The sequence below is a fragment of the Salminus brasiliensis genome, chromosome 5 (assembly GCF_030463535.1).
Source record: "Salminus brasiliensis chromosome 5, fSalBra1.hap2, whole genome shotgun sequence".
Classification (NCBI taxonomy): domain Eukaryota; kingdom Metazoa; phylum Chordata; class Actinopteri; order Characiformes; family Bryconidae; genus Salminus; species Salminus brasiliensis.
In genome coordinates this window covers 15,191,191-15,212,990 of record NC_132882.1, presented here as the reverse complement: position 1 = coordinate 15,212,990, position 21,800 = coordinate 15,191,191, and the positions used below count along the sequence as shown (strand labels likewise).

General features: G+C 41.7%; 1 protein-coding gene across 3 annotated transcripts in view; it reads right to left on the bottom strand.

Moving 5' to 3' along the window:
• Positions 1–21,800, bottom strand: part of sema6cb (semaphorin 6Cb) — a 158,981-nt gene that overhangs the window by 7,706 nt on the left and 129,475 nt on the right. For 2 of the 3 annotated variants that reach the window (XM_072679555.1, XM_072679556.1), the window contains 3 exons: positions 16,939–16,997; positions 16,293–16,343; positions 12,113–12,265 (listed from right to left, as the gene is read on the bottom strand). In XM_072679555.1, the coding sequence (XP_072535656.1) occupies positions 12,113–12,265; positions 16,293–16,343; positions 16,939–16,997 (263 nt within the window). The remainder of the gene's footprint in view (positions 1–12,112; positions 12,266–16,292; positions 16,344–16,938; positions 16,998–21,800) is intronic. The other variant, XM_072679557.1, reaches the window with a different exon arrangement.

Genomic DNA, 21,800 nt, shown 5'->3' with positions numbered 1-21,800 from the left:
GCAGTTCTGGCTTTTACAGACCAGTTAGACACTCCCAATCAACTTGTTACCTGACCTGAAGCCACCTGTTCTCACTAATCACTTGTGTGAAAAACACCTGTCCACAGAATCAGACAGATCACACAGATTTCAAGTCTCCAACATGGGTAAAACCAAAGAGCTGTCACAGGACCTCAGAGTCAGAATTGTTGACCTTCACAAAGCTGGAATGGGCTACAAAAAGATTAGTAAGGTGTTGGATGTGAAAGTAACAACTATTGGTGCAATTATCAGAAAGTTTAAAGAGTATAACATGACAATCAACAGACCTCGGCCCGGTGCTCCAAAGAAGATTTCGCCTCGTGGGGTGGCAATGATGCTGAGAACAGTCAGAAATCGTCCTGCAACCACTCGGCAGGAGTTAGCAAATGACCTGAAGGCAGCTGGGACCACAGTTTGCAAGGAAACAATTGGCAACACTTTGCGCAACAATGGATTCACATCCTGCAGTGCCCGAAAGGTACCCCTGCTGAAGAGAGCACATGTGGAGGCGCGCCTCAAGTATGCCAATGATCATTTGAAAGATGAACCAAGTTATTGGGAGAAGGTTTTGTGGTCAGACGAGACCAAAATTGAACTTTTTGGCCTCAACTCCACCCGCCATGTGTGGAGGAAGAAAAATGCTGCCTATGACCCCAAGAACACTGTGCCCACCGTCAAGCATGGAGGTGGAAGCATAATGTTTTGGGGGTGTTTCTCTGCCAAGGGTACAGGGCTACTTCACCGCATCACTGGGAAGATGGATGGAGCCATGTACCGCACAATCCTGAGGGACAACCTCCTCCCCTCTGCCAGGGATCTGAAAATGGGCCGTGGTTGGGTCTTCCAACATGATAACGACCCTAAACATACAGCAAAGGCAACAAAGGATTGGCTCAAGAAAAATCACATTAAGGTCATGGAGTGGCCCAGCCAGTCGCCAGACCTCAATCCGATCGAAAATCTATGGAGGGAGCTGAAGGTCAGAGTTGCCAAGCGACAGCCCACCAACCTTCATGATTTAGAGAGGATCTGCAAAGAAGAGTGGGCCAAAATTCCCCCTGGTGTGTGTGCTAAACTTGTGGTTAACTACAACAAACGTCTCACCGCTGTGCTTGCAAACAAAGGCTTTGCCACTAAGTATTGAGTGTGTTTGGCAAGAGGGATCAAATACTTATTTTCCTCATTGAAATACAAATTAATTAAAATATATTCTTTAAAATTATATTCTGGATTTTTGTCTTGATATTCTGTCTCTCCATGTTAGAATATATCTACCATTAAAAGTGCAGAAGGATAGTGTCTTTATTAGTGGGCAAACAAAGAAAATCAGCAAGGGATCAAATACTTCTTGGACTCACTGTATATGATTAATACATTTATAATATATAACTATGTTCACACAGCAGGTAGAAGTGTCCCAAATCTGATATTTTTCCTCATATGTGACAGATGTGTAATCTTTGCAATGTGAATTTAAAAGCACACTGAATCTGTTTTTTTAGTTCCAATTTGGGCCACTTTAATATGTTGTATTGAAATCCGATACACATCCAAGATGCCACCTGGTCTGAACAGCCGATCCAACTCAATGTTCGCTGTAAAGGTGAAAATGGCTCATGTAAAAATGGCATAGGTTAAGTGAAGAATTGTTTTTTTTTTGCGTATCAGTTCAGGAGTGTAAACTATTCAGATGAATGTTGGATATAGGTCACAAAAAGATAGCGTGAACAGGATTTGGTGAGAAAATCCAATTTGGGCCACTTTATCTGTGAACACGTTTTAACGGGAAGGAATAAAAGGGTCTAACTACGGTCACATCTGCAGACACTTTCTCTCCCTCCCTCTCCCATCTAGTGCTGGTTTATTGGTTGGTTAGACAGTGGTATTGTGACTGGAGAACAGGACATTTTTAAACAACAGAGATCTCTCTTCTGTCTCTCTCCCTCTTCCTCTCTCTCTGACTCTCTGACTCATCAGGTCTCTGCAGGGCCCTAAACTACACCCACAGAGCCTGCAGAGCACTGAGGGCTAGCACATGGCCTATGTGAAGGAGTGACTCACTCTTGATGCGTGTAAGCATACACAAGTGTGTGTGTCACAGTAGGGGGGCACGAAAGAGGGACACACAAATCTTTGCTGCTCCACACATAAACTGTCAAAACATGTTTGTGACTGCGAGCCACGGCTCAGCAGATGCCTATAGGAGACATATGCTGGCCCACTCACCCCCACACTGACACCTACTCACACAGGTATGGTGCCTCTGAAGAGTTTCTCTGCTGTTTACGACTATTTGCTCTGATGTGTAAAAACTACACACGCTGGGGCTGCACAGCACCCAGTTTGGTAATCGTTATGGCAATACCGAAGCCAATATTATCAGCCTTTGCAATACTGATATCAGTGTGCAAATGAGCCCAGATGAATGTTCTGTGGGTGTGGCCAGCCTTGTATTATTTGGCAGTGCTGTTATCACAGGTGAGAATACAAGAACGAGTGCGGCATTGCCGGGCAGCTGACACGCTCAAAGGAAAGCAAAAGGTCCCCAGCTCCACCACACCAGCTAACAGATGACTGTTACAACAGTGGCAGCAATCTCGTCCAACGTTTTGGCAGCATGTGATTAAGTTTTGTGTTAGAGCTTTGGGACAGCCATAGCCTAAAGGCTAAAGCAGCATTATGTGAATTGGTATTTCTTGCTCAAGGCCTTCCCCTACAGTCGGGAGGACTAATTAGCACTTTGAGCCACCACTACAGGACATGCCTTACACATGCATTTGTTGACAAGCTAAGAGATACGGGACAGCCACTGAAAGTGAAAGAATGTCTAGATATGTGGACTCCTGGAGTATGTGGAGTAAAAAACTGGACTTTACATGAATATGGCTTGTCCAAAGTTGCATAGCAGCAGTTTACAGTAGCAATGATATGAGCATTAAGATGATTTTGAAGCTGTTGTTTTAAGGGAAAACAAGTTACATTTTTGCTTTAAAGAAGTGGGTTTGGGATCAGAAGACGGGTTCAATCCCATGGACCGACAGGAACTGGGGGTGGGGGGAGTAAAGAAACATCAGTGTTTCCTCCTTCAACATTCACAACTGCTCCTTGGGCACTGAGGTGGCTGCTTCTGGTGCTCTCACTGCCCTATTCATACAGTGCATGTATACACTCCTATGGATGGGTTCAATGCAGTGGTCAAAGACAAATGTAATGTGTTATGCCACTTTGTGATTAATTGTGTAATTATATTTAAACAGTATAGCAAAACAACGATAATAACTAATGATAATAAATATATGGTACCACCCACTGGATGTGTCAAGCAGAAAAAAATGCAGCGTCTTAAAATTCTAAACTATTGTTTTAATGAAGGTGCACTCACTGCTGCCAACCTCCAGCATGGATCAATTAGGCTGACTGATCAAAAGCAGTGAGTTTATTATATACGAGAAACAAGACAAAGGCTTTGTTCTATGTGTTATGCAATGCTGCATGTGCAGTGCTCCTTGTTTACACTGTTTAGCCTTAAGAATGTATTTCTGTTCATAAATTCATAAAACTTTCTGCTCTGCTCAAATTGATGTACAGCATGGCTCATGGAGGTGTAGACATATGGGCCCTTCAGATTGGCTGATTAGATCAGGTTTTTTTTTTTTAAAACAATTTGGTTAAAAAAAAAAAAAAATGGACAGAATCTCAGAGTTGGGCCTTCATTGACTCTCTCTCTCTCTCCTTTGCTCTCTCACTGTCTCTATATCTTTTACTAAAAATGTTTAGGTAGTATACAGGCAGGACTAAGGTGGTCTTCAAGGGTCATGTTGGTATTTGCCTTGTTGCCAATCAACACAGACCAGCCATAACATTAGTACAATTAACAACATTACTATTAGTGTCAGGTGAAGTCATTTCTTGAAGGAGATGTGTTAAAAGCAAGAAAATATGGCAAGCATAATAATCTGAGGGCCATGGGCACCTAAGGCTCAATGGCCCCAACTCACAACTTACAGGACAAGGATCTGCTGTAAATGACTGTGTCAGATGCCACAGGATGCCTTCAGAGGTCTAGTGGCACTAGGTGGACCTCCTCAATATTAGGCAGGTGGTATTAATGTTATGGTTGATTAATGTACAGTATGTGGTACAGCCATATTACTTCATTCATAACCCATTTAATGTAACCAAGTTTACTTAACAAACCCCTATGTCTCACTCTAAACCAGAAGTTGCACATATGATTACATCTTTTTAATTTATAATCTTTACGCATTTAATTACCAGTCCAGTAAACCGTCGGCGGACCGGGCTTCTTGGGTCAGGATATACCGAACGAAAACACCTACATCAATGTCACATTAATGGTTCTCTGTCTTATATATATATATATATATATATATATATATATATATATATATATATATATATACACACACACACATACATACATGTAGTCCTAGCCCTAGTATACACTAACTAATGTTCTTCAAAACTGCATTAAGTAGAGAAGTTCTTCCTCAGTTAGTTTGTTTTTGTTATGATCATTACTGTTAGCAAACGTTTATACACGAGGCACTTCTTGGCTCTGGCGTAATATGCTAAACTGAACTGATCTGCAGCGCTGGCTTAAAATAGTAGAAATGTGTGAAGAACATGGACAGCCATATTATGGACCGTCTTCAGTCTGCCAAAAGGTAAACAACCAGATGGGCTGAGAGGGGAAAATGGATGGAACGAGTCAAAAGAAGGAGACTAGGAGTGTGATAAAGCCTGCACTGGATGGAGAGAGTAATTAAGGGTTGAAGATAATGATGAGAGATGGGGAGAGGGAGCTAATGAGATAACGTGAGAGGGTGTAGCAAGACTGAAGATGATGATGATGAAGAGAGGCAAAGAATGTGGAGGAGTGGAGGAGAAAGACCGAACTGGAAGATAAGCGGCAGTGATTGGCAGACTGTCAGCCATCAGAGTTCAAAGACTTAGTCTCTCTCTCTCTCTGTGTAGCAGGAGCGGTCTTAATGACTGCATCTATGAAGGAAAAAGAGAGTGCAGAAATAGATGAATCTATGTTACGTAAGCCCTATAACAGCAGAAAAGGATGTAGAGGTAGGCGGAGGGAGATGAGGGTGGTGGTGAAATCTCTCTGAGAGCCGTTTGGGAGTGTGAGATACGTTCTGGTTCTAATAGCAAAAGTACTCAGGACAGAAATGGGGTGGGCATCCAGTATAAACTGTGTGTGCTAAGATGTTCAGGTTCAAACATGTACACAACAACTACTGCTTTTGTTAGGTAGCACTAATCCGACCTGTTGTCCAGGCTACCATTCCCTGATGATAGATGATCAGCTACCAACCTGGCAGCTACTGCTCACATGGTGTTGTAGGACAGTTCTGTGTGCTTGGAGCAGCAAGCTAATTGTCTAGATGTGTATGTGTAACCTGATGGATGCACACCATTGGTTAGCTGAGAATGGACAGACAGAGGAGAATTAAGCCATCCTACATTTACTCTAATGAGAGCAGCAGAGCCAATTCTGCTCTCTTGGAAACCCAGTCACAGATGAGTGCGGCATTTCTGGGAACAAACAGGATGCCTCCTCTTTTTTCTCTCTCTCACATGCACACACATTGGTTAAGGGCGGTGTGATACAGGTCAGTAGGCTATTTAAAAAGTGCCTTATTAAAAAACATCAGGCCTTGTTTATGCTCATTCACATGCTATAGAAATGATAAGTTCCTGACTTGGTAGTAGCATGTGAACACCCCCTCAAGTCATAATATTTAGTGGGACATTCGGAAAAAGTTTTGATACCAGTGTAGTGTTCCAGAGTTGAGGTGCACATTATTTTAGTCTGTATTTATGTGCTTTTAGCTTGATGTAGAATAATGCTATTTACCATTCTATCCACAGCAAACTGACCACTCTGCTACGCAGCATTAGTCCCCAGAATCTGCATTCATGACTAACGCTAATTGGGTGCTGAATTGGCTACCCACTGCAAAAAAGATCACACTGGCTAGATCACTCCCACTTATAACACATACCTGCAAATTAATAGGTGTTTGAGCAGGGAAATCACCAAGCTGTGCTGAACACCAGCCCTCCAGGAGTGGAGCTAAAGAGTCATGGACTAGATCAATTTGTGTGCCATTGCTAATGAGAATTTAAGAATAATAATATTCTGTTCATTAAAAGATAAGGAAAAAAAACTGGTGGTTTTCCTGTTCATTTAATGGGAACATGGCAGGACTGGCAGGACTAAATTAGCTGTAGTGTGACTGAGTTTGGCAGACAGAATGATGTGTTTGTACCATTAATGATCTCTATCTCTCTCTCACGCACTCTAATTCAGTTCAGAGGTCATGACTGCTTTGTCGCTGTTTAGTAACTATACACCCACTGGAAGCAGATTATATGTCAGCAGAATCAAGCCGTCAAACTAGTCATTAATAAATGAAGTAGCTGTAATAATTAACAGTTGTTAGTTGTACCAGGGGCAAGATGAAAATGACTGTACACAATAATAATGATTAAAATGGGCATCAGTGGCAGCAAAGATCAATATTATGTTAAATAAAATTATGAAATGAATGACTGGTTTGATGATTCTGGTTCTTGAAGCATGCTGGATTTGTTATGTTCCTCAAATGAAATGTGCCAATTGTTCAATTACGGGCAATTTGGAGTATCTGTAAACGTTTACAAGTGGATTTCTTGCACTCCTCACCACAGCAAAGGAGGAAAGTCTCATTATGTGGATCTATTTTCACTCTCTTACTTTCTTTCCTTCTTTCCCAGAGCCAGAGCTGTCCCTGCAGGCAAAAGAGCTAAACAAGCTGCTAATGCCACAGTTTCCCTGTCTAATAGCATTAAAGAACAATAAATGAACTCCCCAGATTTATAAAGCTCTAAACGTCCGCTCAACACTCTACCTCGCCTTACTTAACCTTAAACTGTGGGTCTAAGTGAAAATAATTTGATGGGTTGAGTTCTGATGGTGTAAAGCAAACACTAGCACATAATTGAGTAAGTTTCAACACGCAAACGTAGAGAATGAATTTCATCATACATTCTCCCTCAAATAGATTCGGTATTCTCCGTTCCACTCTGCTGCTCGGCAAATTGAGTTCCGCTTTGTTTATGTCGGAGTGAAGCAGAAAGACTATCCTGAATGAGATTCTCATTTGTGAGAAGAGCACCTCGAGGAATTTCGTCCACAAGTGACTGAGCTGATTGAAATACAGGAAGAACTAATAAACAATCTCGGCTGTAGTGTTTCGTTCCCACAAACCTAAAAGCTCTGGATTAAAAATAACAAAGAGTCTCGCTTCCCTGTGAGCAAAAGCAGCTCAATTACTACTGTTGTTTTTATTAAAGCAATATTCCACACTTTTGAGACTCATGCATTGTTTGATGCACTGTGCATGCACAACTTAATAAGGTAATCAACAACGTATACAGCAGGGACACTGCAAACACCACTCTTCTTCATCAGGGCACACACTTTTTAAACAAGGAAAGAGAGAGAGAGAGAGAGAGAGAGAGAAGGCAGCGTGAGGAACATGCAGACTACTCGGTTGGCTTAATTCAACATCACACAGCCTGAGGAAGAAAGCAGCAGAGCTGGTCTTCTTGAAGAAAGAGTGTGCAAATCTTCTGGAACTCAAGCCAAACCAAACCAAGAGCAAAACGTCCAGAAGCGTGCAGGATACGACAGGAGCAGGGCACGGTTCTAAACCCTGTTCTTTACTGACAGCCCCGACAGATACCTAAAACTTACCTCCAGCTACAAAACTCTACTATTCGAACTGCATTGCACTCACAGATAGGGGTGTACATCTCAGAGCCCCCAATTTGATTACGAGTCTTCAGGGAACGATTCAATACATCACGGTAAGTTTGATCAATCTGATTAGATTTATCATGTTTTTTTTTTTTGTTCCCCCTTTTTTTCTACCAATTTGGTACTGCCATTTAACCCACTCGCTCGTAGGTCCCCCTAGCACTAGCAATGCTCCCGACACTAGGCGGGTAAGGACTTAACACAGGTCTCTTCAGCCGACACAATCAGAAGAAAGTGGCGGGTCCCCAACAGCGCCACACCAGCTAACAGACGCCTGTGCTGGCTATGCTTTAAGAAGAAGAATGATTGGGGAGAAAGAGTGCCATCTACCCACCAGGAGAGAGCACGCCCAATTGTTCTCTCTCAGACTCCTGATGCAATCTAATTATTTGTGATACATCACTGACTGTTTATAATTCATTTTTATCAATTCTAATCTATTCTAATACACAGTCGAGGCAGAATCGTCACCTTCAGATCGATGCATCGTGACTTACGGATGCATTTTCTACTCACAGAGTTGGAACTAGGGCTTGGGCATTGTTCAATGTTTTTTGATACTGATACAAATACTGGTACCGATTCTTGAATCCGTACAAACTGAAAATAAGTGTGAGTATGTTAATGGACCATAAAGAATTACAGATTATTTGAGAAGCTCATTTTAATAATGTGTATGCACAATGCAATGTAGACAAGCCAATTATTGTGATGTTGATAAAACTGCTTAATTATTGATTTTTACAGAAGTTTTCTATATCTAAATCAGATTTGGTCCGTACCATAAAAGCATAGAATTTCAATACCCAGCCCTCATTAGAACGAGTGCAATTCTACTGCTATGCTTGAACTGCTGTCTGTGAAATCTAGAGCTGTTGCAGAGTTCTAGATTTCTATTGCATTATTTGGGGGGCTGAGCACAGGGTTTACTCGCCACACAACAGGGGAGGAAATAGTTGAGGAGAAGGGCAGTAAAAGAGGGGCTAAACAGAAGAAGTTAAAGCATTAGTCTCAAAGAAACACCAGGCGGGTTAACAACACACTACTCCCCTGTGCTCGGAGAGAGCGGAGAGGACAAGGAGGGGGAGGAGAGGAGGTCAGGAAGTTTTGGGAAGAACAAGCGCATTACACGGATTACACACTGTGTGGGCCCTCAGTTCTCACAAAAGTATGTTAGCCTGTTTGTCTGTGTGTCTTGCTGACAGCGATGGGTTTTATGTTGTTTTATGTGTTTTGTGTTGTTTTTCGACTGTATGTTTTTGGTTATGTCTCCAGGCTACGAGAGAGAGGATGTTATCATTATTATTATGGATGCAGCCTGCTGTGAGGTTCTCGGGTGCAATATGAGATTGTGCTACAGAACACCATTATTATTGCAGTAATGACTGGGACAGCACAACAAGTCATCTTTTGTGTTTAAAACGGGGACAAAATCTAGGTTCTCTTTTTCCCCCCACTTTGGCACCTTCTCCTGAGTTTTTAATAACATCCAGAGCTGTGTGTCACTTTCTCTGGGGCTAAAGGGGGGTTTAGAGTTCACCTCAAGTTCATCCTCAGCTCTCTCTGCAGCCTAATTAGCTTCACAAGCGTAGCCTCCTCCAACACACACACACAAATTATTGGAGGTCGAAAGTCGCCAGCGAACCAGCGCTGACTTTGTTTGAATTCTGTAAATAATCTGCAAGATTGTGTGTGTGTGTTTAAAATAGCAGTGGTGGTGGTGGTGGTGACTGGGGACGCGAGCAGCCGCCACCTCCGAGCAATAACAAGTACAGGTTTGGTTCCTGGTTGGGAGTGAGGCATCATTATAGGTTTCTAGACAAGCATGCCGATGGAGTCCAGGTGGGTGTCTGGGGCTTGTAATAGTAAAGCAGCGCTTAACCTGCACTCTCCATTCCCTCCAATTATACATAATCACCCACACTGCAACTGAGGCTGAACAATATGCATCATAACGTTAATATGACAGATGGAAGAGGCCTTGGCCCGTTAAGTGCGCGTCTACATACACACTCAGCTTATATGCGTTAAGTACATGGTAATAGAGATATGGCTCTCAGTGCTGAATAGAATGAATCAGCGCTTGATTTAGAATCAGTGCTGAATAGAATGAATCAGTGATTTAGCAGTTTATCCATATAAGAGGTCAAGGTAGCAAAGTGTTTTCTAATGTTTCTTAATGAACAATGTAAAAAAATAAAATAAAAAGGCAAAAAATTAATCTAGATTTAAGGTTTTCTTTGGTCACTATATTCTGATGCTCTGCTGTCAATAATAGATGAGTGTTCTCTCACTCTCTCTCTCTCTCTCTCTCTCTCTCTCTCTCAGTCTGTGAACATCCGTAAGTGCCTTTGGACTTTCAGTTCTGCAGGCTGAGGCTCAGCAAGTGAGGGAATGACACAAAGAAAAAAAAGAAGAGAAGGAATGTGAGAGAGACAGAGAAAGCTGTCAGATAAGACTTTCAACGGATGTCTGCCAGATTCAGATTATGTCAGAAGGCAAAAAATGGCGAAAATGGAAATAATGTTTTCTGCGAGACAATGGCGATTTATTGTAGTCATCCAGAACCTGGTTTGACAAATTAATGCTTAACAATGTTAAATCAGGGGAGCTGGTGTTAGAATTGAACAAACCCATGTGCTGTCCTCAGGCAGAACCAATTCTCAAAAGACTATGTTTTTCAAAATGAGAAATGTTACTTTTTACTGTTTTTAGGTTTACTTGTGTGTGTTTATCTGTTCTAATGATTTTCAATAGAAATAAATAAAAATTAAAGATTTTATTCCTAATCATCTTTGACCATTTCTGTTGGTCCATTCATCATGAAACTGACACATTAGCTGCATTCCAAAACTTAGGCTGCAGCCAATGTAGGGCGGGTCTATGGTAGGCCTGTTATATGAATACTTCTTTGTACCCTAAGGGTCACACAAACGGAACAGTCCAACAAGGCCCGGGAAGGATACATCAGTTGTGCCCTTAAATTGCTCTGAATGTACTCTGCATCTTCAACCTTCACTTATAGCCTTCTATGATGCGGCGATCTATGCAGCCTAGGCTTTGGAACACAGGTAATGTAAGGAAGAACTAAAGAACTGCTTTACTGCTTTGTTTACATTTAAAAAGGCACCATAAGGGTTCTGGATCATTATTATTATTACCATTACAATCATTATTACAATAGTTATTATTATTATATATATCTTTAATCCTTGTGTGCATATATTTCTTTTGCATATATATACACACAATATAAAAACTCTATCTATAAAGAAACAAAAAGGTTCTGCTACAGTTACAGAACCCTTTTTCCTTGCTACCACAGGACTTCCGTTTCTCTGGTGCCGGCAGATGCTTTGGGCTGCGTACGACTGTGTCTCCTCTGAGCTCGGCTGCTGAAACAGATCACCCACCAGAAGTTTCTATCAGGCAGCTTATTTCTATCAGGTTTATTTATTTGTTGCTGGCGTTTCTCATTATGGGCTGAGTGGATGATCATGGAGGCAGCAGTCGGAGCGAGAGAGCAGCGCAGGCACTCAGCAGGAAGAGGATTTATAGGTTCTTCTCTGCAGAGCGGAGGAGCATCACCACAGAGCAGGAAAAAGGGCTCGCAAACAGCAACATGTGAGAGAATACAGAGCACTACAGGCCCAAATGGAAGAGGGAAAATATGCGTAAAAAGCTAAGGGAGGCTAAACAAACATGGATGTGCTCATTCTGTGTCTGTTAAGATTTATAGAATTAGTCTCACTTCAGAGGATTTGATTGCTGATTACTGCTGATGAGTTTAATAAGCATGTTTTCTCTACAAGTTATCATTATGTTTTCTGTGTTTCTTACAGCGAGTTGGATAAACAAGTACTGGAGGTGAGTACATATTTGATTTGCTCACATTAAGTGATTTCTAATGGATTATTCAGGAGGGGACTGATCGCCTGGTTAATTACCTTTAATATGTGATAATAGGTTTAATGTTGTTGCTATACATATTATTATTATTATTGTTATTGTTGTTATTATTAAAAAAGAAGATTATAATAGAAGAAAAATAAGTATTATTCAATTCAAGTTCATTAATGTTTGCACTCATACAATAATGAAACATGTTTGTGTATATGTGTATATGTGTGTGTGTGCGTCGAGCTGAGGATCACACAGTAGTATCCAGTATATAGCGCAACGGAAGCTCATACTAAAGACAGTGGAAAACCAGGAGACAGACAGCAGATTTAGAGCCTCTCCCCGCCCCCTTACCCTCCATCTCCACACTGATTGGCTCCGTGTCAGGGGAACCCTGCCCCCCCTGCTCCCCCTCCGCAGGGTGGGTACCTTTCTCAGGGACACCTGGCCCTTTAGGCAGAGCTGGCCCCTGACTGGTTGGGCTGGCGCTTGTGGGTGAGGTCATTCCTGTGGTTGTATTGGAAGGGGGTAACAGAGTAACTGATCAGTGACAGTGATTGTGCATAGTATTCAAATAACATAAAAACACAGTGTTCATTGTAATGTCCTGTGAACAGGCAGCAATAAAACAATACAGCAGGTAAAACACTATGTTCTGTTAATGCTTGACACTTCTTTAATAAGTTTTATGACACAGTTCGCTCTGTCTCTGTGCTGAGAAGGTTCTGCAACGTGCTTCACGCATGTAATGTTTAAAACAGGTGCATGTAAAAATATCCTTGAGCAATTAGGGCCTATTTATAGGATCCGTTTAAGCTCTGTTAAGCATGGATTTTGGCAGACGAGTGAACATCGTGTTTTCTACGCTGTGGAACAATGCAGGAATGTCTAGCTCCAGTGCATTCCAGTGCTTTCTAAACCAGAACTTGAGCTGCAAACACCTTTCCAGCCCGCGATGGAACCTTCTTCCCTCCCAGTCTCTCTCCATTACACATTCGCAAAGCACTCGAAGACTTCACAGTACGGCTTGACACTTGCTAAGACTGACTTTGAGGGTATCCTCTTCTTTAATACTGCAATGGAACTTTACATATTCTCCTGCCAGGGCCGCTTTAATTATTGATGCCCCTGTGAAGTTCTCCTCCTCAAAGGCTGAGTGTCCTTGAGTCCAGGCAGTGGAGAGGGGCTTCAGAGCTCCACTGATGGTTAATGAGCTGCCCTTACTGTTCTCGCGCAACCAGCATGTTCAGCAGCCGGCACACACACACACACACACACACACACACACACACACACACACACACACACACACACACACACACACACACACACACACACATTCTTCTTTTCTGCCAGTCCACCAGGCTTGTTTCAAATCAGGCCTGTCAGCGTGCCATCTGTGCCAGGCAAATGGAGCCTGCTGCACACCAGGGGAGCACAGGCTGGCATGCCAGCGCATGGCCACAAGGCTGAGTTTTGTTATGACTTCCACTTATTATCATTCCTATCCCCACTGCTTTCAACAACTGGAAAGAGGGGGGTTTATATATATATATATATATATTCATTCTGAGGGTTTTTATCTGTTTTATACACATACGCACACACACACACACATCATTTATATATATATATATATATATATATATATAAATATAGTCACTGAAATCTGTTTCACTGTGTGTGCTGTAAAAACTGTGTCTCTGTGGAGCTGCTTTATCAAACAATGGGGAGATGAGGAAACGAGTGAGGGGGAGCGAGCAAGGGGGAGAGGGGAAGAGAGAGAGAAATAGAAAAAGGGGGATGGAAGGAAGGAGGGAGCAGCACCAAGCCGATCAGGAACACAGCTCAGAGCATGTAATGGCTCAGTGTTGGCACGTGGGTGTTTTCTTAGCACTCAAATAATTGCTGTGCGCCACACAGCTGTGGAGGGCTTTGTCTCAGGGTGAGAATAGAAGACGCAGTAAACTAAATAAGTAAACCGCTCGTGTCATTTCCAGTGGGTTTCTGGAGGAACAGTGGACCGCTGAGACACAAACTGAATTAATCAGAGGGAGTGTGTACTCCCATGGTGTTTCTTCCCCCTCTGATAAACTGACTGACTATACAGTGCCCTCATCTTCTGAAGCTTTCTTTGCCTCATTTGGACTCTGAGGAGCTCTGTGGTAGTGCAAATAGTTGAGCAGTGGTGGGCAGTATGACAATGCTATACTTATTGTGATAAATTACTTGACAATCCACGTTTCTGAGTAGATTGGGAGTATCATTAGCATCTCTAGAACACTGGATACCATGTTCACAAATGATTTATGAGTTATGCCAATTACAGAGATCTTGCAAACAACGACAACCAGTGCACTGCAACCACATAAACCACATAGTAACAGCTGATTGGACACTACGCTCTTAAAAATAAAGGGTTCTATAAGCAATATCATAGAAGAACCACTTTTAGCTCCATAAAGAATCATTTCTGTAAAGGGGACATGAGTGGGAAGAACCTTTTAAAGGGTTAAAGAAGTGGACGTAACATCTTTACCAGGTTCTTCACACTTACATCTCCTTTACAAACATGTTTTTTAGGGAACCAAAAGTGGTTCTTCTATGGCATGGTTCAAAGAATTTTATGTAGCAGCTTTATCTTTCACAGTGTGTCGCTTTTGCCATTATCTCCCTTTTTTTTGTTTGGTCTTGAATTTTTATTGAATTTATTTATTTTTTTTATTACATAATAGGTCATCATGCTCTTTTAATATTTTGCAGAATTTATCCTGACACATATTCTGTTCTACAAAAATGTATCCTATATATTTTGCCATATCACCCAACTTTATCAAGCACCGCTGCATCACTGCAAGCACTTGGGCTATTATAGTAATGGCTGGCTGTCCACAGAGCTGAGTGTGTGCGCCTGTGTGTGTGTGTCAGACTGAGAGGTGTGCTGGACTGAATGGACTTGAGCAGACAGACAGCAGCAGTTCTGTCTCTCTGTCAGAATGTGCTGCTGATGTGTTTCAGTACAATAGCTCTGAGCTCAGACCCCCCCCACTGCTGATCTGTCTGAACTGCAAAAACCCAGCCAACACACACAGCAGAATTCTTTCTCTCTCTCTCTTTCTCTCCCTCTCATGCACATACACACAAACTCTATTAACTGATTACTGCTTGATGCAAAACATATGCTTTCTCTCTGTTTGTCTCTCTAATACACGTGCACTCGTGCTGGTAGAGCACAGCACATTCACTAAACAGACTGGAGGTGGATTGGGGGGTGTAACGGTACATGACTTGGCAGTTTGGGCACAGTCAGTATATAACTATAGATGAAGCATTTACATGGTGGACAAAGACTAATGAATGTATTGTAGACTTCACTAAAATCACTACTTTTACCTAGAAAGCCTAAGCTCTAAGCTGTTAGAAGGTACTGTGGTTATTGTAGTGGACTTAAACTATAGTAATGGTAGTTTAGTTGTCCCCATGAGTTCACATGAGTAAAGGTATGTTTTCACAAGAAATATAAAGAGTTTCTAAAATCTGACTTCAATTTTTCAGGTTTAGGGTTCTAAGTATCTCTTCACACAGTGCTGCAGGTCACATAAGGTCTCATTAGTGTGCTTTTAAAGGTGAATTTAAGACGAGGTGCAAATATCCAGAAAACACTAGAGGGTTAATTTTACAAAGATTTAACTCTATCAGTGATAAAATGGGATTAATACATATAATGAATACAGGACTTGTTGATATGTGATGACCACTCTACTATCCCTATTTTGTCGTTATTTTAAAGGTGTCATATTCGGCAATTGTTTATAGAGTTAAACAGATTAATTGAAGAACTATAAAAAAGTATAAGTTAACATGTAACTGCATTAAAAACCTTTATAGAAAAAGAACTAATAAAAATCATGAAAGCCATAAGCCAATTAACAAAGCCTGAGCTGCAGCTCTAGCATTATTTAATGCTTTGTAAAAATAAGAGTTTCTAATGTTTACTTGACCCCTCACAGTTGAAGGACATCAAGTAGCAATGTTACCTCAGTAGCAATGTTTCTACATGTTGGGTTTAAACTCCCTGCTACCTGTTTCTGTATTAGTGGAGGCTGGGCTGTGGCCGCGTACAATACCTGTTCGAGTGCATCTCCCAAGCTGGCTGTAGAGAGGGGGTTTCACAGGCGAGAGCAGGACAGATTGAATTACACTCTGTAATGTGTGTGCATGAGAAAATTGCCTCATACGAGAGCAAAATGCTGTAATATGTCCGCCATTTGCGCAATTCACACAGCAAGGCCGACCAACAAAATAAGAAATGTACTCGCAATATGGGCCCATTATTTGAATGAAAGAAGGAACCAGATGGCTTTTCAATGAACGAATGGAGTTAAAGTGCATATACAAGTTTTCAAAGACCTTCTGGATGAGAGTGATGCATAAAAAAGGCAGGAGCACAGAGCGACTGATGAACTTAAGTTAGTGCTGAATGGAGAGACGATGGCTTATGTGATCTAAAGAGGGAGAGGTAAAAGCTGCTGACCGTAAGCTGAATCCACCGCAGTGTTTTGCTTCCGTGTGGTAGCCAAGACATCTATGATTAAGAGAAAAAGAGACACATGATTAAACAGAGGCAGTCTGAAGAAGCCTAGATGAAATCCAGTTCCCTAAAATACTGGTGTTGCTTCAATAGGCTCCATCGTGGCTCGCTGAAGACAAGTAGACAAATTCTTTACTTTTGAGCGATACTGCATGCGAATTCTGTGAGAACTCTGTTCCCCCCCTTTTAATATTCGATGAAAGTTGAAAAACAACCCTGTTAATATTCAAAGTGATTTTTCCCACATTCCTCTCCAATTTTAGTCAAAACCATGTTAAAGCCATGTGGATCCATGAGCTAATCAGCTCTGCTGGTATATTTACTGAAGCTATGGGTTACAGACGAGACAGAATGACAGAAAGTTGACAAGAAAGGACAACAAAGATGCTACAGAGAATGATTTGTCTCAATTTTTTTTAGATTTTCTCAAATGTGTATGCCCTACACCATTCACTCACAATAGACTCTGATCATTTTCAGGAGAGACTCTCAGAAGATACTGAGGGATATATTGACAATACAGATGACAGTGTAAGGGCTGAACCCACATGAGTTATACAAGGACACTTTCTGGTTGTCATGTGCTCACCATGGCAGCTGTCTGGGTACTGAGGGTAGCCGGTCTCCACATCCTGCTCAAAACCAAATCTTTGAGAGAGAGAGAGAGATAGAGATAGAGAGATAGAGAGAGAGAGAGAGAGAGAGAGAGAGAGAGAGAGAGAGAGAGAGAGAAAGAAAAGAAAGGTACAAAGTTAGCACCTGCGTGTTCCCTTTCTTCCTGCCTTCCTCTAATTGCCTGTGCTGTCAGGCCCTGGGAAACAGTACTGCTGTCTCTCTGCCTGGGCTTAAATAACACTAAAAGGGAAATGCAATTTGTTTGCTGTCTCATCAAGGCTGGCGCTCTTGACAGAGGCGCCTGGGCGAACGGACGGCAAATAGCAAAATGGAAACGAGGCGTTCATCCTCTAGACTGCGGCAGCCATGTTTTCTCCACGGTGGCAGGAAGTTGAAAGGAAACACTCAACTAAAATCAGCCACGCTCAAGAGGTAGGAACACACACATAAGAGGCTATTATAAAAATTACAACTGCAATTACTGTTTATGGAATTTTGATTGTGATTATTAATCACAATTACCACTGATTATTTCAAAACCTAACTGCAGTGCTTTTGTCAGGAGGTGAGAACACCTGCGCTTTATCAGAACTCAACAGGGACATCTGAGAGGCGTTCACTCACACAGTGCGCCGGCAAAAAAACTGAGCCGGTGTTTGATCAGTGGAGCTGTTTATTATCCTGGCTTGTGATGCAGCGAGCATAAGCAAAAAAAAAAAAAAAAAGCCATTCATTATCAAAATGAGGATCATTAACAGCAAAGGACACAATCTGATCAATTCTTTAGTACTACTGTGCGCACACATGCATGCAGAACTGCTGATGATAACGGAGAAAAATAAATCAAATACTTACAATACAGCACTGTATAGCAGGCACCAGCGTAAATCAATGGGTGCCGTTCAATTTCTGGCACTTTGAAAATTACACAGTGGCACCTAACTCAGTGGAACATTATCCTATTGACTTCACTGTACAATAGAACAAAAAACGGGATCAGTGATGGGGTCTTGGATCTTGTCTCTTGTCTGGATCCCGTAGTCAAAAAGTGCAGTCATTTAGCTGCTTGATTAGGGATTAAGTGATTCATTAAAAAAAGCAAGTGCTGTACTCTGCATGAAGTTGAAGTTTTGATGTTGCAATTAGGGTGTTTGCTGTCCTCTTGCTTATTTTCCACAACAGACATGATTCAGGCTCTGCAACTTAACGTATGTCTTCTCCTGCAGTAAACTTTACACTGTTCATACAATTCATATAATTTCTTGTAAAATTGTATGTATTATTAAACAGTGGAAAAAAGCAATAATAACATCAAGTGCGAGGACAGCTGCTGGATAGGCCTGCTACTAATAGTATTACTGTATTACTGGTGCACATCCCCTTAGAATTACCCTTAAAATCTTTAAAAATAAAAACTTATATAAAAAAGAAAGCGAGCTGGTTCACTGGACTGTGTCTTGCCTGACAGTAGACAGCTCTATAGCTGCAATGACTCAGCAGCCTGAAGAAGAAAAATAGCGCACAGCCCTTATCATCACGCCTAATTATCCATTACCATCATCAAGAGATGTCACTTTTACAGAGCAGCCACTACTGCTGATTAGCTGTATTATGTCTGCATACAGAAAGTCAGAAAGTCAGAAAGCACCAGTGTTATAAGTTTACCCCTAGAGGTGGTATACTGAAGACACAAAGGACATCGAAATAAAGGGAACTGTACCGAGTTGCTAGAGGCAGCATATTAAACACCCACGCATGCACAGCTGCTGGCTTTAATAAGAGATTTGGGGTGTTGTCCCATCCAGAGAAAAAGCACCATCAGATAAAAGAAACACTGCAAGCAAACAATGTAAACACAGGGGTGGTCTGACGAGAAGTGCAGAAGAATAGAGGTTACTGAAGAGGCACCCTAGAACACCCAGGAAATGATCAAGTACGGTACTCTATAATGTGAGAGCCAGGCTGTTGTTTGAAAGTCTCAGGATGGCAACTGCTGCGATTCAAGCGGTGCCAATGCCAATTGCTATGATTCATGCCTCAATTTACCGTACGTCCTGATTCATCTCCAAGGTGTGTTGACTCAAGAGCTCTTCTAAAACCTTCCGTTTAGTCTACACAAACAGCAGATACTTGTAGGTCCATTAGAGCAGTCTTTTCGTCTTTTCTGATGTTTTATAAAAAAAAGAAAAAGAAAAAGCACAGGCTTGGTGTAACATTGCTCAATGTTCTCTCAAATGTACTGCAAGTACAACCTTAAAGGCCCTCCAACACATTAGAAAGGAAAGGAAAATGTGGAAAACCATTCTAGTGTATACAGCAGTAGCACTGACCCTCACCCACACCCCATCCCACCCTCAGTATTCAAATCGTTCCCCCCTCTTCCTGACACAGTTTAGACTCTTCATTTCCATTAACCTTAGAGAGCAATCAAAAGAGAGATAGAGAGTGAGAGAGAGTGAGAGAGAGAAAGAGACAGACATGACATTCACTTATGGTGTGACAGTTTGGCAGCTACACATTTACATGCATAATACCACACAATAAGCATGGATCTGATGTTTTTCAACCTTCTTTGTATACATGGCTGCCAAGAACACACACACGCGCGCCGCACACACGCAAACACTCAAAGTGATCCTGCCAAGAACAAATTGCTCTGGAATGAGATCGAGTTTTGAGAGAACGGAAGCAGTGAGAAAAATCACAAAGGGAAAGAGGGCGATCAGCACAATTCCCTCCAAAGGAAGCTATAGAACACAAGCCTATGTATTTCTATTCACGTCTACACCTACAGCACTCCTATTTAGAGCAGGTTTGTGTGGTAGTGGAACAAACACTTTGAAGAACACACAGCACTCAGGAAAAGGCCTTCATATGGTGCATGAGCTCACCTTTGCCAACCATCCTTCCATAAAAGAGGTTTAATGCACACAACAGCACTGCAGTGTACAGTTTAACTCAGTCTTGGATTCCAGGACGCAGCATCACTGCTGAGCGGGCGTCGAAGGTGTTCAAACACCTAAACCCCTATAAAATCGCTGTGTCGGATGCTATAATCTTTAGGAGATTATTGCTTAAGAGCTTGCCTCAGCTTCAAGACTGGTTGTGGTTCAGCAACCAGTGGATGTTCAAATGAAACCATATGGAGGAGACAGAAAAAAATAACATGGTGGAGCATCTCCTATCATATTCATGAGCAAATCCTCAAAGAGAACGAGGACTTTTGACCTGTGGCTTTAGTTCTAGCAGCAAGGAGATCAAATCATATCAGGACTCTTGGCTTTAGTGAGAACGCCTCTCATATCAACATTACTCTCACATAACTAAGCTAAGCTTCTTTTACAGAAACAGGCAAAGTACTAGAGATGCCTCGACCACATATTCCCTAAAGCAAAGCATGGGTGTTACATTCTCACATACAGTGTCCAGTGGAGACTGTGGGACTGCAGTGACCTTAAATTAAATTAACCCAATTTTACAAAGCACATCCCTTTTAGCCAGCTTTTTAGCAACAGAGGTGCCGTTCTACAAACTTGTCCTCTGAGGCCCAATTATTAAACAACACTTTAAACCGAGACTGGCATGGACACAACATCATCCAGAAATCAGAGTGTGAAGGTGGACCATTTCCTTTACTTTACTGTAATGACCAACACTGGGCTGGACATTTACATTTATTCATTAAGCAAAAATAATGTTGGCCCATATATTGTTTTCAGGAGTTTTTCAGTTGTACTTCTGGAATTGTTACCATCTCGCCACATAACCCCAGTATCAAATTTTTGCCTTCAAATTCACAACATTGTGATTCACGTAAACAAACATGGCTGCTTCTCCAGCTTCTCACTGGAATTGGTCTAGTTCCAACTTAAATGGTTTAGAGCAGGAGGCAGAAAGTAGCTGTGGTGCTACTTTTAAGGTGGACCTTCAGCTTAATGCTGCGAGATAGAAGCACTGCAAATTTTTCTTGTTGTTTATTTTCTTTAAAATGATATTTAAAAACATTTAATGTCAGTCAGATCCAGTGAATACATGAATCAGAGTCATGAAGTGTCCCCATTTTATAAAAAAAAGGCTACAATAAACAGCACAGACTTGATCGGACCTTGTCTACACAGTTATCTAACGGTGCATTGTTTACATTGTCATTGTGCTGCCACAGCCAGGCCTTCAAATGCTGGAAACGTAAATCTAACAGCTCAAAAACAGTGAAATACAAAATATGCTTTTAGTACTTGGCAATAAGTTAGCAGCTGATTATAGTATTTTTGGATTCCTGTTATCAGATATCGTGACACTGGTAGATTCAGGGAAAGTCTGTGCTATTAAACTGTATCAGTATCACCCAGCACTGGATGCTGCTTTTGCCCAGAGCAACTTATAAAATGTGCAACCAGTCAAATCGCTACAAACAAGCAGAGATAAATGGCAAGGATTTATGACCTTGAAGAGCGCTATCATAGCTTGATCTATGTACACTTGTAATTGTAGCCCAAGAGGACAAACATATAGCTGTGTTATGTCAATGAGGAACCAACACATCATTAATGTTCAGGTAACACTGTCCTGCTAACACTGAAAAATGATTTTCATGGCCATCAGTCTGCTTCAGCCATCACTTATGTCCATCCCTGTTTTTGCTTTGGCCAACTTTCCGACTGGCCGGAAGCCATAACGCCCATTTTACTCCTGATTCCGGTTAAATATCTATGTGCGCCAGAGCTGCATATGTTGCAGGCTTAGCGATTGCCTCTGTTGTGAACATCAAAGGTATTTTTGAACTGAGGGCTAAGAGGAGTTCAAACCAAGGTACTGAAATCCAATTCGCAAGGCTTC